The 27,808-nt window shown below is 36.2% G+C and overlaps 1 protein-coding gene and 1 long non-coding RNA gene across 15 annotated transcripts in view; one reads left to right on the forward strand and one right to left on the reverse strand.

Moving 5' to 3' along the window:
- Nucleotides 1-14,038, reverse strand: part of LOC107205833 — a 50,576-nt gene extending 36,538 nt beyond the window's left edge. For 3 of the 7 annotated variants that reach the window (XR_004497803.1, XR_004497798.1, XR_004497800.1), the window contains exons 1-4: nucleotides 13,737-14,033; nucleotides 5,729-5,842; nucleotides 4,876-4,989; nucleotides 1,109-1,221 (exon numbers count right to left, since the gene is read on the reverse strand). This is a non-coding gene — a long non-coding RNA (uncharacterized LOC107205833). Of the gene's footprint in view, nucleotides 1-1,108; nucleotides 1,222-4,875; nucleotides 4,990-5,728; nucleotides 5,843-12,734; nucleotides 12,916-13,736 lie in introns of those variants that run through there. The other 4 variants (XR_004497799.1, XR_004497801.1, XR_004497804.1 and 1 more) reach the window with 3 other exon arrangements.
- Nucleotides 13,056-27,808, forward strand: part of DPH6 (diphthamine biosynthesis 6) — a 197,706-nt gene continuing 182,953 nt past the window's right edge. For 4 of the 8 annotated variants that reach the window (XR_004497795.1, XR_004497796.1, XR_004497797.1 and 1 more), the window contains exons 1-3: nucleotides 13,057-13,286; nucleotides 17,776-17,870; nucleotides 20,124-20,317. Coding sequence is in view for 5 of the 8 variants with exons in the window: in XM_015630808.3 (XP_015486294.1) it covers nucleotides 13,264-13,286; nucleotides 17,776-17,870; nucleotides 20,124-20,317 (312 nt within the window). In the remaining 3 variants the exon portion in view is untranslated. Of the gene's footprint in view, nucleotides 13,287-16,920; nucleotides 16,986-17,775; nucleotides 17,871-20,123; nucleotides 20,318-27,808 lie in introns of those variants that run through there. The other 4 variants (XM_015630811.3, XM_033514979.1, XM_015630809.3 and 1 more) reach the window with 4 other exon arrangements.

Here is a 27,808-nt window from a genome sequence, read left to right on the forward strand (position 1 = left end):
TTTTTTCAGAACTTTCCCTAAATCAGAATTAAGTAACAAGACAGCAGTTATTTATCTTTTCTTAACCCTTCAGAACTTGCCTATACTCAGCTTTAAATGTTCTCCTCTATAATCTGTGCACTTGTATCATCCGTGTGTTTTTACCTGGTGACTCTTTTACTTTGGTCTACCTCTGAAGAATACTGATTAAGATGAAATCAGTCTGCCTACCCATGCTCAGCACAACAAGTACTTTACAATTTTTCAATCTGACTAAAAATCAGCTTGGGACAATCAACAGCACTGTATTTTTTCAAATGGAAATATGATCATTTTCTGCCTACTACAAAGCAAAACACTATACTTTTGTAGGTTTAGAAAGGACTTTATCCTCTTGGTATTAGAATTATGACACATGATTTTTTGTGGTTTTTTTCTTCCTCGGAAGAAAAAAGGAAGTTGCTAGAGATATGGTTATTACATTCTCTGGTTTTCTTAAGTGATTAGTTACTTGCCTAAATTCTTTTGTAGCAGCAATCCTCTCCTGTTGCAGTGAAACAACTTTGGTTTAAATTTAAAAAAAATTGAAAAGTTAAAGCTCTACCTTTGGCATGGGTGAGTATTATTTTCCTGAAATCATACTTGATTTGGAAAGTTTTGGTTGTGGTGGTGCAAATCCCTTGACACAACTTCAGGCTTTAGGGAATATTCAAGTCCCTTCCTGATAACTGAGCAAGTCTCGGTGATTAAAGTTGTCAGGTGACCTGGTATCTCTGGAGGTCAGATACAGAAAAGTCACAGCCAGAAGTCTTTAAACCCCTATACCTGTCCGCATGTTTATTAATCATCAGTCATCAGTAGTGGCAAATGTAGTATAAAGTTTAAAAATAATGCTCAGTTTTTTTAAACTGGAAAACTGGATTTATAAAGTCCAAATGTTTACTTAGAAATTAAACATTTTGGTATTAGGGCCTCTAGGATATGTTGGCAGTGGAAAAACTAACCTACACCAGATGGCAGAGGTTAAAGAAATACTATAAAATATGGCTTCTATTCATACGGTTCTCAGACAAACAGAACCCCAAGCAGAAAAAAACTGTGAAAGTGGAAAACCTTTTCATTTGCTTACATTTCTCTTTGCTACTCAGCAAACCTGAGAGGTATTGTATCATCACGTATCAAGGAAGTAATATGCCAGATTGTTGTAACAGGTGGAATATGTTTGTTTGTAACACGTTGAATCTGAAATAAAGAAAGGACCAAAGTTACTAAAGGTTTTTACAAAAACATTTACAAAATGTAAGTACCTCAGTTTTGTACCTTCAAAGCTTGCTGCCTAAGTCACAATTTGGGAAAATAGCTGCATTTTGCACACAAAATATAAAAATTATACTCTCAAATTTTCACAGATTCAGTTGATTTGGCATTAGCATTTCTAAACAAGAGAAAGCATTTTTATCTACACTTTATTCTATTTTACCCAAACTATATAATATCTAAACTTTATCCTTATTTTCTTGTTTCTAAATCTTCCTAAAATCACAACTGTTTTGTAATTTCAATGTAGTTACATAGCATTTCATGAATCTATTACGTTTATAAAATAAATGCACTCTTATAATAGAAATACTTCTTCTACAATTTTTGTCAGTTCGAAAAATCGACTGTGAACCCAAATCTGTAAAGCAAAATGTGTGATATAACCCATTTTCCTATTACATATGTAGTCATATGATGTTTTAAAAAAAAGAGAGAAAAAAAAAATGATGTGAACTTGGGCACAATGGACCATGCTGTCAAAAATATTCAGTTGTCAAAAATGCAGATGGCATAAAAACACAGAAACAGATCAGTTATTGGAGGGGGGGTTAATAGAAACTATTGCGTTGATTTTTAAAATTGATTATGTGCCTAAATATGTGGGTGGGTATCCAGTAAGGTCTTCAAGAATACCTAAATGTTTTTTTAAAAGAAACACACATTTATGTGAATAGTTAGGTAATTAATGCCTTGAGAGACATGGTCCAATGTCCAAGATAGAAATAAATGTTCTCCCATATAAACAGTGGTCAAAAAAGAAAACAGCAAGATGTCTGAGGAGGGAAAACCTCCCTGATGACTTGTCCTTTTCCCTTAAAAAAAAAAAAAGAAAAAAATTGAAAATAGAGCAGAAGCAAATGGCTCTGCACAATGAAAACAACTACTGAGCAGTCCTTGGGAACAATCAGTAAGATTTCATTTGCAGTGTCTGAACTACAAGCCATCACTAATGAAACAGCACTACTAAGGGCATTCAAAAGGACGATTAAAGGCCGTTACAAGCTACCTGGGCAGTCTCAAAGGGTTCAGCTGGAGGCAGGCTCTGCCTTCTCCTTCCTGAGCCGCTCCCTGAAGAGAAATCTTGAAATACAGAACATACTCACAACTACTGCGACTGTTCCCTCCTTCTGCCCACCCTATTTTTGCCCCTTTTGCCTGTAAGACTAGTGGCATTTTGGTGTGAATACAAAGCCTCCTTGCGATGGATGTAGAGTCAAGTGTTCATAATAAACTCATTTCTTATTGCTAGGCAACACTGAGCAATGTGAATTTGTCACTTCTGTTTGGTGCAACTTTCAATTTCACCTCCAACTGTAACAATATAGCCTGCTATATTTTAGATGCCACTGTGGTTGGATGCCATCCCAGGAAAGATGTGAACTACTACTGACAGGGAGTGAATGACTGGCAATGGGCATAAGCAGTTTTTTGATTCTTAAGCCTTGACATGTAATTAATTGCTAGATTTATTCTTCTAAGAAACTCATACTTCATGATTCCTATTTACTGGCTGCCTTTTAGAAAAGGCAAATGGAACAAACAAATTTCCAGTGAGGGAAAGTTTTGTTTGCCTGTTTAGATTTTTTTTCATGTGGTAGTTGTTCTGTTCATATTTTTCTGCTTTGACTGTCTATTTGAGGGGTGGCTATAAGCAAAATTCAAATCTAAAGTACCTTCAATCAAGAAAGCATCATTATTCTTAAGGCATATCCAGTTATTTGTTTGAGTCAATAAATTTCTAACTGCTGAATACCCCTTGCATCTAACACCACCCATTGTCAAGGAGCTCAGATTATTGCAGAATGAATACCATGGTCACAATTTTTTCAACCTGAAACCAAACTCCCAATCCAATATAAAATAAGATCAATTCTATTACATGCTATCTAAGCTTCTTTTTTTAATTACAGGACTGATAATTTTGTTTTTAAAACCTTGGTGTGATTGTCTGGTCTGCCTATGAGGTCTCAGCTCTTTGATCTTTAAAGAATTAGGTCTGTTTGAAGGATAAAAAAGGGGAAAACTGAACACTGATATTGCTTCACCACCTTTGTCTAAGATATAGCTAGAAAACAGGACAAATTTATACTTCAAAGAAAATACAAAGAAAATATTCTAAAAAAATCTTCATCAACAGTAATTTCTCTACATGTTTAGAAACATTTCACAACTACATTAACTACAGAAATATGCCAAACAACTGAGAATCTTGGTAATATTTTAGTCTTTGCATATTTTCACTGACTCACTGAAAACAAAAGGAGTTTCTGTAACTGTATGAATGAACCATGGCATGTGCATGTTCTTTTAAGAGAGGCCAAGGGTGCAGTTCTATTTTCTTAGCTCTGCTTTCATATTTATGTGTCTCATTTCCAGCTCATTGCTGATGCCTTAGTTGCACTATCCATCAACACTTTTATCCTCCTTGTTCCTCAAAAAGAACATAAAATCCTTTTTTATGTCGTGGTAATATTATTGCAAATAAAAGCAAATACCAAAATCTTTATTAGTCTGCCAAAATAATAAACTATTTAATAAAAGCATGCTGTAAAAATAAGGTCATTTGCATCACTCAAGTTTCTTGCAGAAAATACAGTGAATTATTGGTCAAAAAGTACAAACTGACAGCAATTATTTCTGCTGTTGATCTAATGTTGCCTGGAAATGGGTTAAAAAATGCACTGAGGTTTCACAAGTTTTCTATCTTTAAATGTTTGCTTTTAATGTTGGAGTATACATAAGAGCCTGGGAGAACCAAATTTTTCAAAGCTGTTTTTTACCAATCATATCCATAATGGAAGGAGGAGAGACTGGATATACCTTATTAGAAATCTTTAATGCAAAGCTTATAGTAACCTTCTGCCTCTTATACTACCACAAGATTTATCATTCAAATATTTACCATTTTTATACCCCTTATTAATTGTGTTTGCTTAGGATTTGTGACAGCTTTAGCAGTATGATTTTCTTTTACCTTCTCCTTTTGCTATCCTTGCAGAAGACAGCTCAATGAAAAGCTTCTATTTAAGAAGTTTGTTAAATGTTTAAAGTTCCTCATGCTGTTAAAATCATGTATCTAATGTCTGATCCTTTTTTCCTGTACTACAAACCTCACCATTATTTTCTCACTGCAGTTTCTCTCCCCATCTGGCAGTTTTGCAAATATGTTATTTGATAGAGCATAGAAAAATCAGTTGCCGTGGTGAGATTTAAATACTGCTTGTGATGTCCCTAAATACTTTCCCAGAAGAACCTCCATATAAACATTGAAAATAAGCTAATCTTATAAATTTATGTAACTATAAATTATCTCATTCATTACACAAAAAGTATTTCCCTTAATTGCCATAATCTAAATGATAAAAATTATTTTTAGAGCATCTGAGTTAAAAGGTTTATGAAAAGATTCTTTCTAAAATACTACAATGATGTTTTGTAATTTACTCAGTTGTATACTCCCATAATTCTCAAAATACTCTGCAAGGTATAGCTATGTCACTTTAGCTATAGAGAAACTGAAACAAAGAGCAACTGAAGTAGCAGGAATGATTGAGCAACGATCAACAAGTTACTGACCAGAGAATAAAATTTCAAGATTCAGATCACTGGTGCTGTCTCAGTATTTTTGGGCTCTATTGCCTCAGCTTCTTAAGTGCAATAGAGATGCTCTACTTCCTGAGAGGATGAGACCTGTATAGAGATGAAATATTTTAAAAATACATTATATATATTAAAATGAGTACTTCATGGAGCCCTGTTAGTATATTCAATCATGCTTTAAACCATAAAGCAGCCAGGAGTTATTCTCCTTGCTTCACAGACTGCACACTGCTGAAAGCTGAATTAACTCTTCTGTGAAATAATGTTTAGAACATCACGTGATACATGCAGGGTAGATAAAAGAATGCATGTTAGAAACAGCACTTCTATTTTTTTTTTTTTAATTCTGAAGGAGTAGAAATTAAGTATTTTCATCCATTTGTATGTTCAGTCAAGGTGTCTTGCAAACACCTGAGCAAAGTTACACGCCAGGTAACTCATATGTAGGTAAATCAGTCACTTCCAAAGTTTACTTGTCTGCATATTGCACACAGTAAAAGCAGTTGCTGCACTAACAGCTCTCAGATATATGCAGAACTGTACTTCAGGAGGAAGGTTTTCAAGTCTTATGAAAACCATACAATTGAAACACAGAATATGTACAACAGCTTCAGTAAGCAGTGCTATAGTTTAAATTAAAAGCTTTTGCATTGTATGTGCTTGGTATTTATTTGGCTTGCTATGCTATGTATACATCATTAAGACAGATGGGATTTTAAAGACTTAGATAATTGTATGAATGTTAATTAGAGCTTTGTCTATTCAAGCTAAGAGATGCAATAAAGATATCACCACATCACATCTTTCGGAATACTGTATCTTGTATTACCTGTAAAACTCAGCAGTTATGCATAGGTCCTTTACAGATTTTTTCTGAGCTGTGTTCTTACATATAAGAGAATTAAGAAAATTGCCAGCAGTGAAACAAACCAGTGGAGGATTCCTGTAGATAAAAAAAAAGAAAAAAGTCACTTGAAAAGACTATAGATTATCAAAATTCCCTCCAAATTAAAAAAAAATAAAATATCCACAAGCCCACCAACCAAAAACCCAAACCCAAATAAACAGGCGATGGCATCTAGCAAATCCAAATTAATGTTCACACAGCAAAAACCAGGGAGAGTCCTCTGGGATAGTGACATAGTTGGCTATGGACAGAGAATGTATGAAGTGAACCTGTAGTTCACAAAACTGCCTTTCAATGTTTGCAGATGGCAAACTTTTGCTCTTCTCAGCTCATATTCCTGAAGTTGTAATGTTGGTTTTTTTTTAATATTACTGCAGAAATACAATGACTACAAAACTGTTTGGTTTTGAAAATCATAATACTTATATGAAGACCAGAGATTAGGTGTCCTGGTTTTTGTCATTGTGCAACTTCTCAGGCACTATAGAATCAATGGGCAAACCAGAAGAGATCTTTTTGTTCAAAACCAATTCTTATCAATACAGTAATCAGAAGTACCTTTCAGACTCTTGAAAAGTACTTCTTTAATTCAAAGCTTAAGCAACATCAAAGAAAGCATACAGACAAAGCAGTGTTGGAAAGGAAGTAACATGCCCTTATTTTTAGCACTTGCCCACTTGTCACTCTTAAATTCTCATCTGCCTTTCAAATGTAGTGTAATCTAATTTTTATGCATACTGTATGCTCATACAGACAATTTCCTCATTTCAGGGTGTGTTGAGTTTGGTAAGGGCTTTTGTACTTTTCCTTAACCTGTTTCAGAAATAACACTGTCACCATTCGTCTCAGTAACTTATAGGATGATGAAAATTGACGTTTTTCTATACAGAAGTGAAAAGAATATTAGTTTTATCAAAGACTAGATCCCCTCTTCCCCTCCAGTTAGATGTGAATTTGGTCACTTCAGGGCTTACTGTGTAGGATGATTTTAAGCAACGGTCCCTGTGGTTGCAGGCTCTATCACCTAATAATTGACCATGACAGGAATTATATGTCCAAAGCCAAGGGGTAGAGTGAATAGCATATGTCAGGGTCAATTATAAGGTGGAAGACCCTGCTACAAAAAAGACTGCACTGATTAGAGCACAACGTTGACATGGGAGCTGAAGCTTCAATGTTATTTCAAAGGGCACTGTCACAGCCACCCTTCCTTCAGGACTCAAAATCAGAGGCAGATTATGTCAAGTGGTTTATACTACACATGATGTCATACAGTTCAATGGGACATTGGAAAGTAAAACTGATTTGGTGCTTCTTTTCAGCAATGAAATGCTTTCTCTGTATCACTCAAAAATAAGCTCACTACTTTGCTAATTAGGTCAAAACAGCTCCATACTTACTAGACTAATTCTCCCTTCAAAAATCTAACTGTAAGAAGAAGAGTATTAATGTGACACATTAAAATCTGCTTTGATTGTTGAAGGTATTAATGTTATTTTTACTGACAAAATTGAACAAATAGGAACAGTGGAATGAAAAGATTATAGTCCTTTTTATTACTTACAGCTCTATTATAAATATTTTATGTTACAGGAAGATTTTTGCAATGAAACAAATGGGCCAAAAAACTTGCTGTTTGCTTATTCCTCTGAAACTTCACCAGATTTAACCTACTCAAATATTTTAATCAAAGATCAACTGCAGAACCATTTAGTAAGTGAGGAATGATATCAAATTATATACCAATGCAATAAGAGACCATAGTTCCTTTTTTAAAATTTCATTGCAATAGTTCAATTTTCTGACTCTTTTCATTGAAAGCTGTTTCTCTTAATTTGTGTCTCTGTAAAAATATCCCAGTCATTTCTGCCTAAAAGATCCCAGTGGTTTATCTCATGGTGACGAAAAAGATATTGTAGAGCTTAACCTCATTAACTAGATCGCTAATTTCTCTCTGTCCTCATGGATTATTATCCATGACCACATTTTTTTTCTGGGTGTTTTGCAGCCAACTCCCAATAAATTAAAGCCTATAGTTTTAGATTCACATTTGTGGGATGATGAACACATTTTAAGGATTATTGAGCCTAGTCTCGTTCTTCCTCTCTAGAATAGTTAATAATCTCTAACGTACAGAAACACTCAAAAAATTTCTGTCTTCAGTCTTCATCAGCAGTTAATACAGCTTCACAAGAAACATCTCATGTTAGATAACAGGGACTTGGTTCTGAATCTTGTACATGTACTTCTTTACAGTAAATTCATTTCTGATTTAAATTTTTCCAATATATCATTAGATTAGCTTGCAAATTTCTTTTGTATTTAAAATTTCTACAAAAAAATTAAACACTTATTTCTAAAATACCCATTTTTTAATAAGGGAGAAAAAATGAGAATATAAAATGCTTTAAATCTGTAAATATAACATCCCCACCTAAATTTTTAATTGGAATCAAAATAGATATATGTAGAACAGAAATTCCTTTATTACTACAGGCTTTCTGGTGACCTGGATGTGGTCAGGCATCTTTTTTGTCTTGAAAGTACTTAAAGACTTCACATGGAGAAAACCACATTTAAATCCCATGGATTATGCTGAACAGAAAAAAGGTAAATTAACGATTTTGCCAGTCACACTCAACAATTTCTCCTGGTGGTAATTAATGTTAGTGCTTTTACTAATAGAGTAAAAATTTTTGAATAAAAATTCACCTAGTCAAGTGAAAAACCCATTCATCTGCCAGTGAATATTAATTTACTTTGCACTACTGTCTGATGGAAACACTGGTCATTTTGATAGAGGCAGGGCCTTATACAGTTAATGTTATACATTTGGCTCTCTGAAGAATGGTAGATTGGTAAATGAAGTTCATCAAAAGTTCAGAAAACCTGACATCATATAAGGACAATTACCTATTTATTAGTCAAGAACCTATATAATGCCACCTTAGGCTAAATTCTGTTTCTCTCATAGTGGTCAATGAATACTGGTCTGACAGTCCTAAAAAAGTCCTATAGAAAGGAAAAAGTAAAGTTGCTGAATTTCATAGTTCTGAAGAAAGAATTCAAATCACCCATGAAAATGACAAGCCTTGTCTTACCAGAACTAAGAACTACAGGATTAGCTGTATATATATTTAGTAGTGTTTATATGGAGCATGTAAGAGCAAGGAGACCATAGGCCAAACAAGTAATTCTTCACATACAGTGCTGATCACCAGGGCCATGTCTGTGTGAATGGCTGCAGATCAACTTTAAGTCAATGTATGCCTATTTTGCTCTAAAAAGAGATGATCAGTGTGACAAGGTGCTCAAGATAATCTTAACAGGTTGTTTTATCTAGGGCAACATGAACTGTTAGTGTGGTTAGGTGGCATTCAGAGCAGTACTCTTTACATCTGTCAAGCTGTAGAAATGTAGACAGGAGGACCTGAGTCCTTGAACATCTGAATGGGGAGAAATGTCGGCTGAAAAGTTTCTTTTATTCAGATTTCAGTAGTATGTCAATGCATCTCATGCTGACAAACCAGAATTTTTTTCTCAAAATATAATTCTAGTTTATCTCACGGAGAAATTGAAAATATCCTGCTTACTATGAAGTAAGTGAAAATTCAGGGAAGCTGTCAATGACAGGCAGCTAAAGGAACTCTGCAGGCCAGTTTCTTAGTTAAAAGTCCGACATATTCTCCTACAAAATCTCAAACCATTTTTCTGTATTACATAGAGAGCTTTGGGTATCAAGAGCAAAAAATTCTGCCACCCATTAAATGAGGAAAATACCTCTAACTGTTAGAGAGTCAGAGCAGGACAGCCTAATAAAGGCCAATAGTGGCATACTGCCAGCTACACCCGTGAAAACTCTTAACATTCCTGCTCTGGACCTGGTAAGCAAAGGTGGAAACGATTTTCAAAATCTTTGTTTCAAAATGAAAATATTCTTCTAACGTTACATCTGCTTTATATATGCAGTATTCTGTTACTTACTGGTGATTATAATAGGAAATCTTTTAATTAAGAACTTCATTAGTTCACCTTTAACTGCCAATCACCAGATAATTGGCCCTTTGCTAAGAGGCACTGCAGCTCAGGTATGCTAAAATGACTGTTTCTCAGAATAACTTACTGAAAGTAAGTTATTTTTGGAACTCATTTATAAGAGAACTTAATTAACTATTCCAGATCATTAGGGATACTGCATTGCTTTTTTCAATCCTCTGACAGGTTCCTCCAGTTATACTAATTCATTATCATTATTTTCAACTTTCTAGGCAGAAAAGGGTGCAAAAGAAACACTGAGCCATTGCAGGCCTTCTGTACAAACTAGCCAGTACTCCCCCAAGATGAAAGGCAGCTTTGGTGGATTTTATTGTTTGAGCCTCTGTGGCAGTACAGCAGAATGTCTTGGGGCAAGCAGTTTGGGAGATGGTGCCCTGTCTTTTGTCCACTGTCATATGGCAGAACTTTTTAAGAGTAGTGACACTACGCAAGAGCTATTCCATTAAGTGAATGAAAGCCAACAGATTTTCTCATAGAATATATTCCAAATAATTTGAAAACAGCATCCTTTTGGGTAAAATGCAAATTTGTTTTGAAATCCCACTTTATTTATTCAATTCTGATATATTTCACAAATTCTGGGACCTCAATGCCACCTTTTTATTTGTGAAAATAACTACTGATGTCTTCATCAAGCAGAAGCAAAAATGCCAGTTGCACTAGTAAATGAAGCACACCATGGTCCTACGGAATTGTATTTTACTTCTACTTCAAACAAGTCTGACTTGTAAGTGGAAATTCAGTTTTTTTGGAAGTTGTAAAACTGAATGCAATAGAGCCATCCACCCAAACCCAGCTACATTGTATCAGCAATAGATTACTAATAACAGACCTTTTTAAAAAATGCAGGACTTCAGAATTACTTTCTTTGCAGATCTTCTAAGAATGCTTAGAAAAGATCTTGACAGGTCTTTGAATATTTGTTCTAAAGCTGATTACATTTACAGATTATATGTCCTCTCCGTTTTACAAAGCAGTAGAATAATTTATGTACGTGATTTTTACTTTCTGTGTATCATTGCTAAGTATTGCAAATAAGCATCTTCTAAGTGTTTACAACGACTAGTCAAATTATTATTTTTTGTGATAATAAAGAAGTAAACATATATCATTCAAACCCAAAAAATATAGAGGTCATGTATCACAAAATTACCTTCCTTTTATTTTCTGGACAATAAATCAAATAACTTTGTTCTGCCTTTTTTACAGTTCCTTGGAAGTCTGGTTATTTTCTACTAGCTCATGTACTATGCAGTATTGTTTAATTCATTTTAGTAATCTGCTAAAATCTTTCTTCTAGTTCAGAACAGGTGCCCATTAACTTTATGAGCTAAGAAGTCCCAACCCCTAAAAAATTCCTGCAGTTTCACCAGAATTTCACATGTAAGACACCCTCTTTTAGATCACCTAGGATGTTTTGACAAGCAGAAAACGCTTTCCAAGATTTACACATTATGTCATCATCAATAAACTAGTATGAAACTCAAGCACCCTGTAAGCAATTCCAAGGCAAGTCAGATATTCCATCTCATAACACTGGCCCTGGGTCAAAGCATGAACTGAAGATTTTTTTTTTTTTAAAGACATGTTTTTTGCAATTATTGCGATACAGAAAAATCTATGTTATGTTTACTACCTCTCCACAACTACTTAGCAAGTAAATTTTATACTAATTGTCATTTCTTAACTTTTCAAAATTGTATTTAGGAAGGCACCATCGCCTTCATATCTGCCCATAATTATTCACTCCTATTTTACAGTAATTTACTGTATAAATCATGTGCTAACTAAAATCATCTTAAAAAAAAAGTGGTTTTTCAAGCTGTTTCATGAACTGTACATAAAAAAAACTTGTATACTCATCTCACTAAACATTTATTTTGGTACATTTATCACTATAACAAAATGCTTTTTCTTAGAATATTTTCTTCCATCTTATCTCTTGCTGGGAACATCATACTCAGCAGCCTATGTGCAAAGAACTGAGGTAAATCCTGAGTGGTATAGACTGTTATATAGCTTTGTATAATAGCAGGTTACAGGGGACTGGTAAGTTTGCACTCACAGTGCATAAAGCGTTTATCCCAGCCTTGAGGGACAAAGCCTTCTGTGGTATCTGCACCGTCTGCTGCAACTAAATTCAGCATGAACCATGAATGGGCATTGCTGGTCACTGCAGGTGGCAGGCTGGCACTGCCGGAGCGGGACAGCCCCAGGCTCACCCCGAGGCACCGTGCTGGTCCCGCTGTGCCTGCACACCAGGCTCCAGCCAGGGCGGGCAACCAACCGCACTGCAGTGGCTTCTTGCCCCGTTTTAGCCTCATAGGCCCTCGGAAACAGAGCCTGGAGAGTGGCGGGCCCTTAGGCTGCTGCTTGAAACCACAATACCAACAGCAATGTCTTTATCTGCTGCTACAGGACTCCTAAAGTTAGTGTAGCAATGAAGTTTCTTCGAGAGAGGTAACCCACACATTTCTTCTGGACATTGGAGAAATAAAGTTGTATGTCAGGTCTCAAGACTGGGCACCTGGGTAAGCATTTGACTTAGCCTGCAAACCTATAGGAGTGTCAGTCATGCGCCTCACGGCACGACTGCTCAGAAAATTGGCCCAAAACAGTGATCAGATGACGAGATCAGATTTTCGGTCTGCAGCAAGCCGAACGCGAGGACGCAGATGGACATTTTGTTCTCGCCCGCGAGCAGCTAAGCAGCCAGGTCAGCTCTGCTGACCTCCCTCCTCGCTGCAGCAATCACTGCTCCGCGGCGACTTCTGAAGCCGCGCAGCAACTCCTGCCCTCCCAGCGAGCTCTGCTGGACTCCCCACCCCGGGGCGGAGGGGCGACTGTGCCCCACAGTCCCCACGGCGGGCACCTCATGGGGAGGGGGTGGCCTCCCTCACAAGGCCCTGTTCCCGGTGCAGCAGTGGCTTGGAGCAGGTCCGTGGCTCTTCGCTGAAGGACAGAAAGCAATAGGCGGCCACTGGGAAGCGGCAGGAGGGCGCTGCCCTCACACGGCCGGCCCGGGCCTGCCAGCGCGGCCGCCCTGCCCTCCATAGGCGCCCGGCGCTCTGCCTCCGCGGCCGCGCCCTCCTCCCGCCCGGCCCCGGGCCGCGCCCGGGCTCCATCGCCCCGGCCGGCGCGCAGCACGGCAGCGGCGGCAGCGCGCCTCTCCGGGCACGGGGGCTGGAGGCTCGCCGAGCCTCCGTCTACGCAGGCAGTCAGCCGGCCTGCCCCGGGAGGAGGGCCCGTCGAGGGGAGGCGGCCAAGCGGTAGCGGTAGCAACGGAGGAGCCGGCGGCCTGCTCAGCCCAGGGTGGCCGTGCGACCGGGCTCCTTAACGCTGCGCTTGCCGGCTGTCGCCCACCTCCCTGGCAGTGTTACCGCCCCCGGCCTGCGAGCAACATGAGAGTAGTGGCTTTGATCAGGTAACGCGCTGACAGCGCGCCTATGTGAGCGAGCGAGGGGCGTCTCACAGGCGGAGAGATGGCGCGGGGAGAAGCCCTGCCCGCCCGGGGGTCGCGCTCCACCCAGCGCCACCCGGAGACCCGCCCGGCCCTTTCCGCCCGGCCTTCCCGCCCATGCGTTTCCTGCTGCCCCTGCCCCTGGCTTGGCCGCTGGTTCCCAGCCGGCTGCCGGGTCTGGTGTGGCCCCGGGACTGGCCACCTCCGGGTGCCGCGGCGGACCTGTCCCTGCCTGCGCGTCGGGAGAGACCGGGACGGTTTTTCGCTTGGTCCTTCCCGTGCTACCGAAGAGTTCAAGAATAACCGGTGTCTTTTTAAGATTAAATAAGAAAAATAAACAACCCACCCCCACAAACAACCAACCCGCACCCCCCCCGAAAAACACCCAACCAACCAAAAGAAAACAACACCTACAGTTAGTTTCCCCAGTCGCTTGCTCTCCGATATCCCGGTGTCCCGGGTTCTGCCGTCCGCAGCGCGGCGAGAGCCGGAGCCGCCCGGGCCGCCGGCAGCGCCTTCGCCGGGGGCGCAGAGCGTGGGCCGCATGTCCTGCTCTGAAAGCGGGGTTCTGCTCGTTTGCAGTTCAATAGCCAGGTGCTTTTGCTTTCCAAGTACCTTAAGCTCTATCAGGACAGATTTCCTCAACTCCTAACGATAGATTTTTGTTGTGTGTTTTTTGCAAGAGATTAAATTTTGCCAGTTTTAAAATGATGAAGATAGCTCGTTTAAATCGTTGGAGTTGGACACAGACGTGTCTGTCGGGGGTTGCTGTGTTTGCTATCCTCCCCACCCCCTTATATTTTTTATAAGTTTCTTTGTTAGTTTGTGCAGTTCTTGAAAGTTGTTTTTTTTTTTTAGAAACTAACATTTTCTAATAAGGACATGTATGTGTTTTTATTGAAGAAACAATAGTTAATTTAAAAAGAACAAGCTAGAAAACCTCTAAATGGAGAAGAATTGTGCAGATATGAACTGTGTTTTTTTTTTTATTTTGGGGTGCAGTAGCTATTTACTTAAGCCTAAACATTTAATGTATTAAATTCTCTCAGGGAATGTCTAATATCAAATCTTGTTGAAACTGGGGTTTGGCCGTAACAATTGCAAATCATTCCAAACATCATGCAGAGATGAAAATACAGGAAATGTCTGTTTTTCAAGATTTGCTCAAATACAGTGTAGGGAAAATCAGCTTCAATTTTTGTATTTTATTTTGTAGATAAGACTTTGTCTTTCAGGATTATTTACTTTGATATTCTCTAAGCAGAGGAATGTGTTAAAAGGCAGGATGGAGTAAAATCCTATAAACAGGTTTCTAATACAATTGCTATTTTAATGGTCTATTTTACAAGGATGGATTTAGTTTCAGTAATAGTTTTAAGAAGAGTTTTAAAGAGACATCAAAGTGTCTGAAGTCTTTGTAACAAAGCTAGCCAAAGATCAGAGGGGGAAAAAGTATTTGAAAAGTACTTCTTACTTTTGCAAAGGTCAGGATTATGTATGGAACTACTTTAACCTGTTTGGGGTTTTTTTTGGTTTTTTTTTCTTATAGAATGTTGGCCACACTAAAAGTTGATAGTCCTGTTTTAAGGTGGTATTTATGGGGTAAATCCTGCATTTTGTTTTGTGCTAAATCATAGACATGTTAAAGCCAGTCTTCAACCTGAAATACGATGTTTTTCAGCTCTTTAAAATTCTTCTAGAATTTTCTTAACTGTAAGTGGTTATACTTGTCTACAGAAAGGAATTTTGCTCAGAAGACTTTTATAGGTTCATATCTTCATGGTTACCCAGGTTTTCTTCTTCTGGTATTTTGTTTATAAGCCTGCCTGTTAACATATTTGCAGAACCCTGACTGGCCTCACTTCTACAAAAAGGCCTTGTGATTTATTTTTTTTCTATGCTGGGAATTGAGAATCGTCCCTAGGCTATCTCAGTACTTGCCTTCATCTCTCTTCTGTAGACTGCTGAGTCCACCTTCCTCCCATAGCATGGGCTGTCTGGTTTCATTGGTCTTAACCACAGAGTATTTTACATTTAGTTTGGAAGGTCCTCTAGGTGGGCACCATTTCGTTTGTTTCTTGGTACTGTTAGTTTTTAGGGCTGTGGTAAATAATACAGAGAATAAATAACAGGACAGTAGCATATGATTCAGTGACCTGCTAACCAGTGGTCCAGTGTAAGCAATATGGACATCAATATGCATCTTAAAATGTCTTTATGTATATATACACATATAAATTAATTGAAAGGATGAATAGATTTATTCCAGTGATATTTTAATTTTTTATTTCAATTTTTTTAAATATTAAAGTGCTACAAGCAGCATAGGCAGTTTTCTATTATCATATAATTATTTTTCTGAAGTGGTGTTTTTAGGTAAAATCAGCACTATTGGGAGATTTATTTTCTTAGCATAAAGTCATTTGGAAAGAAAAGAATCTTTGTCTCATGACACTGTTGAACATGGAAGTTCAAATTATGAAGTGAATACTATCTACATTTTCAAGCTATCAAGAACAGTGTCCAAAATTAATGAATGTATGGGTTTTTTTAATTTATTTTTTTTTGTGTCTGTATATAGGTAAGAAGAAAGTTGCCAGTATTCATTAGAAGAGTGTTAGGTAGCAGGAATCTATTTTTATTATATTATTTTTTAATTGGAATCTATCCAATGATATGGAGCAGGAATCTATCATGCTTATATTTACTTTTTAGCACTGAAACAGAAGCAACTGCTTTATGAAAATCTCTTAAATAGGAAAGGATGCCATGTTTTACACTATTTCTACTTCAGGTTTGAATTACACAGCAAATTGAAGATAGCATACAGAATTTTTGCATGGATGAAAGAGAAATAGAGTGGAATAGCTAAAGGGTTACATTCCTGTAGGACACTTTCAAGCTCTTGTGTAGAGGGCTAGATAAAAGGGGGAGCTTAGTGCTGGAAATTCTGAAGAAATTTGTTTCAAAATCACAGAATCATTTAGTTTGGAAAAGACCTCCAAGATTATCAAGTCCAACATTTGACTGGTCACCACTTGTCAGTTGGTGATTATCAAATCAGTGTCATGTCCAGTCATTTCCTGAACGTCTCCAGGGGTGGTAATTGCACCACCTTCCTGGGCAGCCCGTTCAAATGCTTGACAACCCTTCCCAAGAAGAAGTTCTTCCTGATGTCCCACTTGAACTTCCCCTGGTGCAGCTTGAGGCCATTTCCTTTTGGTCTTCACTTGTTTTCTGGGAGAAGAGGCCAAGCCTCACATTTTTCCAGCTCCCTTTCAGGTAGAAATAGTAATAATGTGACCACAAAGAATACAATGGTCTGTTGTAGCAAGGACTGCTTGTATTATATGTTCTTCTGTGCATGTCTCAGTGATCCTAAAACAAAATGCAATTTTACAGAACTTCTATAGATCTCTGTTGCAGTTCCTGCCATGTTTTTTGTGCCTTGGCATTTAAAGAAGAGGCACAGAATCTCCACCTGCAGTTGTAGTTTGAGGGTCATGAATCTGAACATGGATCTTATAAGCAGTGTGTATTTTAGACAACCCTTATTGTTGATTGTAATATTTATTTTTCTATTGATTAAAATATACAGAGATACTTCTTCAATTACGTCAAGAGGACAGGATGCTTTCTTCACTGATAGTGGAATATGTTCCTGTAGGTATTGAATGAATGTCAAAACTAATTGTATCCTCTGTGTTGGAGTATCATTTCTTGGCCTCAAACAAGAATATAGTTATGCTTGCTTTTATTTTTTTTTTTACTTTCAGTAATCATTTTTATTTGCAGTTAAATGCAGTGAAAAACTCATATGTTCAATGCTGTGTCAACTGAAACTACTGCCTCTAATAATTAAAGTTTTTGAGAATGGGAAGCATGTTCAAAATATTGAAAGTTTAGGCAACATAGCCCATTTAGGAGAAATGTTATTCCTAACATAGGATAAATGAGGTTGAAGAAGACCCCTAAGAGATTGGGTCCCGCCATTAACCTAACACTCCCAAGTCCACCAATAAAATGCATCCCTAGGCACCACCTCTACATGACAAACCTAGTTTAAAAGGATTACTAATCCTGGCAACTCACTGGAGCAGATTTGGGGTTTTTGATCCGAGTTAACTAGTAATGAGTGCAGAGTAATTTGTCCCTGGAGTAAAAGACAGTCTTTGAAGAGATTCCAGTGGCTCTTCTTCATGTAACATCTCACATTAATAGTAAGATACAAAATTGGTTATGTGCATTATGGTTACTGTTTTTAGGTACTATATATACACGTAGTAAATGTATGGTGAAATCATTCTTTTTTTACTTTTACTATTTTACAGCTCTTCATATTTCAAAACTTTATAAACAGCCCTGATAATACTAATTTTTGAACAGTCAAAAGTTAGAAGAGGCTAAAACTTTTAGCTGTACTTTAATTGCCACTATTTTCTTTTTCTTACAGTGGCGGGAAGGACAGTTGTTATAATATGATGCAGTGTGTTGCTGCTGGGCATCAGATTGTTGCTCTGGCCAATTTAAGACCTGCTGAAAATACAGGTATGAAAGCCACATTTTTTACAGTAAATGTTTTAAAAATATATTAGAAGAAACGGAATCACAACCGTGCCTGAATTAAGTTCCTTTTTGTGTTTTTATCTAGTTTTATCTAGTTTTGCTTATTGAAGGTCAATACAGAAACTTAAAAGAGGTAGAAAAAAGAAAATGTTATGGAGATGTATTAAATATATTTTTCCTTAAAGGGAAAAAAAAGCCCATAAGAAGAGAAAATCAGCTAAAAAAAAGGCTTACACAGTGTGAAAATGAGAATATTGATATTCTGGTGGTAAACAAAGGGGTTGTGTGAGTTCACTAGCACAAATGCTAAAAGGTGATAGATGATGCCATCAACTGAAACTAGAACTGTACTTCTAGAAATGTTCTAAAATGGTGCTAAACTAAATGCTGTAAACCATTCCAGCTGCCAAAAATGTGTCATTTTGCTGCTGCTCATCCATTTTTATCTTTGTGTGTCTTTCTTCATTATTCTAACCCAACTGCATTGAGGAACTGATGTGGGTTGGAATTGACCTTGATGCACGTATTTTTTCCTTCCTTTTAGGTTGGAATGATTTTTTGATCAATTCCTCACAATCTCCACTTTATTTCTATGAAAAAGGATGGGAGAAACTCAGGTAGTCAGTGGTGAGGTGAGAGGGTGAGCTAAGTATTTGTATATTGGATTAAAGCACAAATTGAAGTGAGACTGGAAAAGCAAGTAAGTTGTTTCCAATTGGTAGGGGAGAACACTAAAGTATGTTAACTAGGTTCATTGTTCAACATATGTTAAGCAATTAAGTATGGTATTTGGTAACTGTGTAGTAGGAGGGTACACAGAAAGGGAAGGAAGAAGGGAGCTGCCATCCCAAATGAGTCACAGGCAGAACTGGCAAATGCTAGGAGAGTATAGGAAAAATTTATTTTCTGGGTAGCTAGGACATAATAATCTCTAATCTTGTTGAAATATGTTGTCTTCAAACTAATTTATCCACATCAGAAATGTAGAATATTGTCATTATAATCATAAAATGCTCTCTTTAAGTGTTGTAGCTAGAAATTTTATAGAAAGTTAATTGAGGTGCTTCAGGCAATAGTGGATTCTATGCCATTCTTTTTCTTTTATCTTGTACCACTGTTGCCTGGAGAGTCTCAGTTAATATAGAAACTGTGTATTCTAAGCAGAATATCACTTAAAGATTTTGTCACGTTCATGTATGTTGAAATCAATGAATTTTCCTTTAAATCTGCTCTTCTGGTCTAGGTTGGTTAGTTGTAATCCAGGGTTTGGATTTGCCTGTTTTGTGCAGAGCCGTATCTGTTGTGTGGCATCAAAGGTGACTGATCTAACTCTTACATCACAAATTCATTATCTTGGTCAGTTACAGATCTTTTTCTTTGCAAGATGTGCTACACGGGTATACAGCAGAAATGCTTGATGTCCTATGTAAATTAACAGAAGTACCGGAGTTACAAATTAGCATTAAAACAGTGAACAGTGTTAGCTTGTAATAAAGTGGAGATTTCACCAATAATGATTTATTACTTTATCAATCTCTTTGAAGTATCATCTGAAAAAAAATTATATGTAAAGGGTTTATTGTATTGTTTGAGATATAATTCTGGTTCAAGATAACTGCATTTTAGCTGCTTTTTTCTTATCTGCTAGCTCCAAGCTGCTTGTAAGAAAACTTGGGTAATTTATTTCTCATGATTAAGGAAATAGCTTTTTGTTTATTAAACAATGTCAAAACATTGTAGTGGTCTACTTTTGCTCTACCTAAGCAGAGATAGTCTCATTTCGTGATGACCATGATAACAATTTTAACAGTGAAGTTTTTGTAACTTTTGACAGCCTGTTTATTGCTTGTTCTCAGTGTTGCAGTGCATTATGAATTTCTTGATCTGAGTATGTTGAAATACATCTGAGTTTGTGCCTCTGACCTGTGTTCCTATTAAAATAATCATGTGAATAGAAGCATAATTGGAGATTTTTTGGATGAAACAGGAAGAAGGAAAGACACCACAATTTGCAAATAGGCAGCATGTTTGTGACAGATGTCTTCCTCTCCATACGTCTGTTGGGTGGAGAAATCTATTTTTTTCCTTTCCATGTTTATAGTGGTGTTGTCACCAAACATCTGTTTGTGAACTGAAAAATATTAACATTTAGATTTTCTCAGTGCTTTGTAGCATTGTGATTATTGTAATTGTTGCAGCAATGTACCTAATATGATTGTTTCTTAATTGTGGCAGGGCAGACTGATGAATTGGACAGCTATATGTATCAGACAGTAGGACACCATGCCATTGACCTATATGCTGATGCATTGGATTTGCCACTCTATCGTGGTTTTATAAAAGGTACCAGTGTAAATACTGGAAGAGTGTATACTGCATGCCAGGAAGATGAGGTTGAAGACCTTTACCAGCTCATGAAACTTGTTAAGGTATGCCGATTGAAAAAAAATTATATAGTTGGGGATAATTATATTGCTTAACTCATATATGGATTTAAGGAAATGATCCACTTAGGTATTTAAGGAAAGCTTTAAGAAAAAAATTAAACACTTTTGCAGGTTTTATTTCTATTCCTTTATTTTTCCTTGCACTGTAAAAATATAGCATAACTATATTACTTTTACCCCAATGTGAATCACACTTATTAATCCTCATTTGAAGCCAAAACCTTTTTTCCTAGATAATGAAAACACCTGTAATAGGCACTTGGAATGTACAACAAAAAATATAATTGTGAAAATCATCTATAAATAGAATATTTAGGTTATTTTGCACTTGTAATAATGTATTGCTTGATTACTGTAATGAGAGATCTTTTGGATTTTTTGCATTTATCAATGTATGGAAAGTGATGTCTAGACATTTCCATTTGGGTTCACTTATGATGTGTAAACCAGAATCTGTTATTTGTTTGCATGTTGCAGATCATTTTTCAAGTATTACAGAACGTTTTACAATGATAGTTTTGATTCTGGTCACCCTGTGATTATATTCTAGTACATGACATAATAGCAATAACATATGTCAGTTCTTTTTAGCTATGAAATCAATTAAAGAGAGACGATGAGCCCACTTTCTAAACCACTTAAAATTTATTCCGTGTTCTTTTTCAAAGTCTTTCACGTAGTACTTTATTTCTACCAATATTAAGTCAGATCTCTTTGAAATAAGTAGAAAACCTCCTGTTGACTCTAGAAGTTTTCCACAGTGTTTGAAATATGCTATATCCATTCCAGCTAATAGTGTTGATTACTGCAGTGCGCAGTACTGAAACCAGTACAATGTTCAGAAAATCATAATTGCTATTTTAAGGAAAGTAAATATGTGATTTTATTGACCAAACTAGTATAGACTGCTTAATGAAACTTCAGATAAAGGTGTTTGTAGTCTTCATGTCAGGTATTGAACATGAAGTTCTAGTTTCCTTTTTTTAGTTTTTTTAGTTTCCTTTCCTTCATTAAAATGAGAAATCAAATTCATGAACCTAAATACTTCAGGCTTTATTCTGTATTCAGTTAAAAAAAACCCCTCAAACTCCAGATAAGACCTAAGAATGTGGTTTGAACGCAGAGTACTTCCTTACCCATCTTTGAGTCAGATGTTGCATCTTCTAAATATTTTTGGTGAGGAAATCCTGTTCTTCTAATGTAATATCAAGATCATAGACCTGTGCTGGAATATGAGACTACAGAACAGGAGAACAGTGCATGTAGGCGGTACAGCCTCGAGTTGTGCTGGGGAGGTTGAGGTTGGATATTAGGAAACATTTCTTTGCTGAAAGGGGTATCAAGCATTGGAACAGGCTGCTCAGGGAAATGGTTGAGTCAGTGTCTCTGGAGGTGTTTAAAAGTTGTGTAGACTAGGTGCCTAGGGACATAGTTTAGTGGTGGACTTGGCAGTGTTAGGTTTATGGTTGGACTCGATGATTTCAAGGCCTTTTGCAACCTAAATGATTCTGTGATTATGCTCTAGAGCTTCACAGAGGTTTTAAATGGAATGTGCATATCCTGCAGTATAGGAATAAAAAGAAATATGATACAGCACTTTTAAATTATTTTTAAACCACAGTAGTATTAGAAATTAGAAGGACTGATATCTACTGTCTCTTAAAGCTGCGTGCTAACAGCTTTCTGCTGCTGGGTAAGGTAATAAATTACTGATCAATTTAATTAAAAATGGGAAAATTAGTGGCAATTAAGATGATACTTCCTCTACGGTTCTTGCTGTCTTTGGAGGAATGGATCCCTGACATAAATTATTGCTAGTGTTAAATCTTGACAACTTCTGCATTGGAAGTTTGTACATGATAATTATAACTATAGCTGAAAGAGATGTTATCATGTTGTCTGGAACTAAATATGTATTCCTTTCCTGTGCAGAAATATTAAGGCAACTGCATGATATCTTGAAGTCATAAATATTAACAATATATTGCCTTTATGTTATACTTTATATAACAATGTCTTTACAGTCCAGCCTAGCTATGAAATTCTAATACAAAAGTTTCAGGAAGTGTCTTGCATGTTTTGATGAATAACTGCAAAATTATGAGGGGAAATAAACTATAGCAACTGTGGTATTTTAGTTTTAAGAAACTACTAACTTTTTTTTCTGTGTGTTAGCAGTAACTTTGAAAGCTTTCTAGTTTTATTTTTTCACATTTTTTAATAACTGCTGTTTAGTAGCTTTACTATTTAAGTCTTAATTGCTGAGGATTTTGCTTTAGGAGGTTTTTTCCCCAGATGTTAATAGTTTTGAGCAGAGAAGTCAATTTGCATTCTCTTGAAGGGAGGGGATGAGTTCTGTGGAAGCCTTGTCAAAACCAGCTTTAAGTGACTGTAATTTTAAAATGCTGGTTAAAGCTCTTTTTTTCAGTCAATGGTTTGGGGCCAAGACTACAGGAAAGGTGTGTCTAAATCAAAATCACATAGTGTACCTGACTTTCCATTGGTGAAGAATGCTGCTATTGCAAGTACTTATTTAGTAAAGAAATTAAAACAAAACACTTTTAAAAAAACTGTATAAATTTGGAAGTATATGATGTTTTTAAAAATGATGTTATGAGAACAAGATTTCTAAAGAGTTAAATATTCCCTCAGAGTTCTTGGGACACCCAGGACAAGAGTCCTGTTCTAGTTCATGTGACTCAGTGAGTGATACTGATTATCAATGACTGCAAATCTATTAATTTTGTCACAAACCCAGGTGATTGATAAGTGTAAAGGAAAATTATATCTATTTTTTAGTTGCCTAATGCCATGTTATAGATTCTGTGTTTTTTATATATTGTGAAACAGAGTATTTATATGATATCTAAATGTATTTTACTATGCAGTCTTCACCTGATAGTAGAATATTTATTTCATGAGACATGTAAATCCTGATCTCTAAAGAATAATTTCATCTCCTTGCAACGTTACTGAATAGGGATTACTGCTGTCCATGTTTGTCCGTGTTTGTTACTGTCCGTATTGGAGATTTTCCCCAGCCAAGCCTGTAAGCACTAGAGTTTCTTAGTTACCTGAATTATCTTTTAGGGTTTTTATAATTCTGCTGTCTTTGAAATGTGGTGAGAAACTATTTCTCTTCCTCTGGTGGTAGAAAAGACTGAAGCATGAAGGCATTTTTGTGAAACTTTCATACGACATTTCAATTTAGGCAATATTTAACTGTTTTGTCTCCTTTTCAATGTAATTAGGATCTTGTTCAAATAATACAGAGATGTTTTATGCAAGCACATACAGAAGTGGTATTAGATGTGTTAATTTTGGATTGTTTTCTGTATCTCGTGGAACTGTGGCTAAACTTTTGTCAAGGGCAATAATCGTGCATTCCAGACTAAACAGACCGATGCAAGATATTTTGTATTCAGTAGACAATTCTGTCCTCTTGCAAATTCTTTGCCTTATCTACTCCATAAGTCTTTGCCTTTGTTTGGTAAATTTCCATTACTGAAGGAATTTGTAGAATTTTTGAACTAGGTAAAAATGTCTTTCTTCTAGCTCTTCTTTTTCAAATTTTTGATGACATGCTTAATTACTTTTTTTTTTTTTAATTAGTATTTTAAAAATTTATTCTTTGTGTAGTTTTTTATATTTCCCCATGTTTATTATAAATCATGCAAGTGGATTTTTAGTGGATTTTCAGTTTTAACATGTTATTTCTGTCAGAGTCCTTTTCGTTGTGCTCTTTGTGGATTTAGAACCCACTTTCAAAAAAAAAGTTCACTTGAAATAAATTTATATATTGTCTCTCAGGACTGAAGAAATTAATTATGAAATAATTCATTGATCATATTCTGAAAAATAAATATTAATGTTGGATATATAGCATGTATGAAACACTTGAATAATAACAGGCTTTGGTTGTGGCACTGTTTCATTTTATCAGTGATGTGGAAGGAAAGAAAGGAGATTTATTCTAGAAAATATTGTGGCATTCTGGAACAGTGATCTTACAACAATCAGTCACTAAGAATAAGTAACCTTTTTTAGTTATAGAAATAAAGAGATTAATAATGCAGTATGACTCCTGTATTTAATAATTACTTTTTAAGAACAGGATCATGATTTTTTTAAATGGTTCCAGTCTGATGTTTAGTGAAGACAGAAAGCATTCCTGTCGGAGAGTTAAAATTACAATAGTGATGCCATTTTAGATGTTATTAAAGATATTTTGTCTCAGACAAAACACATGATCGGTGTGGGTTCAGGTGGAATAGAAGTAACTTCGGTCCTATCAGTATTCGGTGAAACTCCCTGAGATTTCTTCAGAAATCAGTTCTTCAGGGTTTGAGATGAATGGATGAAATATAATATCATATCTGGCCTTCAGATAGGGATTAATTCCCTCATGGAACATTAAACTTTCAGTTGCTTGATGTTGCTAATAGCCTTCCTTGCTAAGGAAATGGTCTTTCTTTTACCCTTCTCCAGAATTCAGCTGCTGGGCCAATTGGTGAAAAGAGTCCTCAGATTCAGTGTGATTGCTGATTCTCTGTGACTTTTCTACTGACAAAGATTTAGGTGCTATTACATAGAAAAATATATGAATAAATGTAACATGGTATTTTATCACAGCATTGCTTCATTGTAAAACACATTTTAAAGAAACTGTAAAGCATATAGGAATAATCACTTGGTTTTTAGATGTCTGGTATACATGGCTTCAGTTGTAGTATGTACATGGTAAAGACAAGTAGTGTATTCTTAACTCCTACAAATAAGGTTTGTAAAATTTCTTAGGACTCTTAAAGAGGCCAAATAATTATTAGCTGTAGAATCCTGATTTACTTGAAGAATCTGTAATCCAAGGTCCTCAGCATGCTCTTCACCAATTACTTTTGTACTTCTTGAGTTCAGACAAAGTAGGTAGCTTTCCCCTCTCACTTGTGGGATTCAGGGAGTTCAGAAGTGTGCAGAAGAATCCTGTTCTAGTAATCTCCCATATTTTCATTGAAGAAAATCTGGTCTTTTCCCTGTTATGATTTGAATTATCTGTAGATACATGGATTAATTCTTCAGAGTTGTATTTCTCAACATTTTGAAGAAAGATTAAAATATGAAGAGGTGCTTTTCCTTATGCTGAATTTCCAAAGTAATCCCTCCTCCATAATTTTTTACCTACATTGTGATTATTGCAAGTCACTGTGCCCTTGATATATTGATAGATTACCTTTATATCTAATTCATTAATTAAAATTCAGAATTTTTGTATGGCAAGTGAAATTTTACCATAAGTATTGAAAGCAAATTGTAAAAAATCTTCTACTCCCAGTTAAGGGAAACTGTCCTAGATATAACAATAGAAATTATTGACTGGGCCTTTCAGTAGTCATATAGATTTGAAGAACATTTGGAGACCACATCTCATAGCTCAGTTCTTTTTGTCTTTAGACAAATGTAAGTTAAATAGGAACTTTTAGAAATTGTATGAAGAGGTTGCCTGCGCTGACAAGAAATAAATAACTGTGCTTCTTGATAAAATAAGAATTTATTTTTTTTAGAGAAAATATTTGCTGTGTTTTTTAATAGACTTGGCTCCTCCACCTTTTATAATGAGTAAATTTTTATCTGCAAGGACTTGGATTTTCCCTTTGCCCTCATCATGTTAAGTGACTGCATTACTTAAACAACTTGTTATTTATCTTTTAATTAATTTTGGATTTGAGTTCCGTAGCTTCCCCCACCTCAGGAATGACCATTGTCATTAGCAGTAAATAAGAGTGTGAATGAAGGGAAGAGGGTAAGAAGTAATTGCATAGTTGGGAGTGATTTAAGCAGTGTAAAAATAATTATGTATCTTGTTTCATTCAGAGCACAGGGTTTATTTAGTTGTTGGTGGGGGTTGGTTATATGAATTTTAAAATGAGATGGGAACAAGGAAATTTTTTTAATCAACAGGATGCCTGGAATTCTGTGTGTCTCATCTGACCACTTCAGGCAGGGTCAGGAATTTTTTATTTTTTATTTTTTTAGAAGGGGATCTTTAGCAATATCTTCAAGGTAGTTTCTTACTGTGAGAAATGTTGAGCATTATGTAAACAAAAAAGTCACTGTATTTCTCCTTGTTAGGTGTGTGGAGTTGTTTCCACTCACGCCCTGTCTTGTTGTGTTAATATTGAATAAGTAGAGACAGTCAGGCTGGTGGTAAAAGATGGTAAGCAACCCTGAGGGCTTGTTCTGGTCAGCTTGAAACCTCTGATTGCCAGGTTTTCCTAATTTCCCATTTCCAGGGCATCTCTAGTGTGACCTTGCCCGCTGAATATGATGTTCTGGGTTGCAAGATTCTCACATGCATTTGGGAATGGGCAGCCAGGCATTGTTTACAGGACGCCACATGAACCGTGCACTCGCAGCAAGTTTGATAAACACACATTTCCTCCTTTTATCAGTGAGATTGCAGAATGTAAAGTATGAGTTTCCAGTTTTACTCATTCCCTTCAGACCTTTTCCTGTTTAAAAACTGAATCTCACTAATTGGATGATGATACATCCTTAGATTTTGTTTTGCTTTTATTGTTATTGTTGTTTTGAATTCAACTTACTGGTCACTGACATTTGTTTCAGTGCCTACCTTGACCAAGTTTGATAGACTTGCAGATAAAAGCTTTCTATTTGTTCAACACAGAAAAAGGTTCATCCCTATAAATGTAAAGTGAATGCTAATTAACAGTAATGACTTCTAATCACTTTGCTTTTATACTCCTTTAGGAGCACAGCTATTATCCAATGCAGTTAAGTGAAATGCTTGTATATGAATCAACAATGCTGTATTTCTTCTCGCAGCTATTGCTCATAATCAAGCTTTGAATAAATTACGATAGTAAAATTGGTTTTAATGTGTTCTCTTGCATAGGGAGAAAGGAACCTTGAATATCTTGTTAAATATCTTGAATATTTAGAGTGTTATCTAGTAACATTTTGGCATTCGTTATTGTAGTTAAATAGAAAAATGCATTAAGATGTTTAAGTCAATTTTGTAAACATTATCAAAACTTTTTTCATCATTTGAATTGTATTGATGTGCATAGACGCTACAGTCTCTGAAGCAGCTCCTTTTGTATCCAATTCCATGTCTCTAGGAATGCACTGCAAATTTCTGCTTTCAAGTGCAGTTAAGTTTTACATAGAAGGAACATGTTTTATACCTTGAGAACTTCACCTAGTGTCATAGAGTATATACAGTAGGTTAATAGACATTTATGCATTTTGTTTAACAATATTATGTATCTAACAAACTGTTAGGTTTTTTGACATGTATGCAAACTGCCTGTCTGTCTGCAATTATATAAATTATAAAAAAAGTGTGCAAAAGTAATACTAGTAAAATTTTTATCAACAGCTGGAAACAATAAAATCAGAGGAAACTATTTTAGCATAACTAGACTGCCTGAAACAGTGCTAATGAAAAGAGATTAC

The sequence above is a fragment of the Parus major genome, chromosome 5 (genome assembly GCF_001522545.3).
Source record: "Parus major isolate Abel chromosome 5, Parus_major1.1, whole genome shotgun sequence".
NCBI classification, from domain to species: Eukaryota; Metazoa; Chordata; class Aves; order Passeriformes; family Paridae; genus Parus; species Parus major.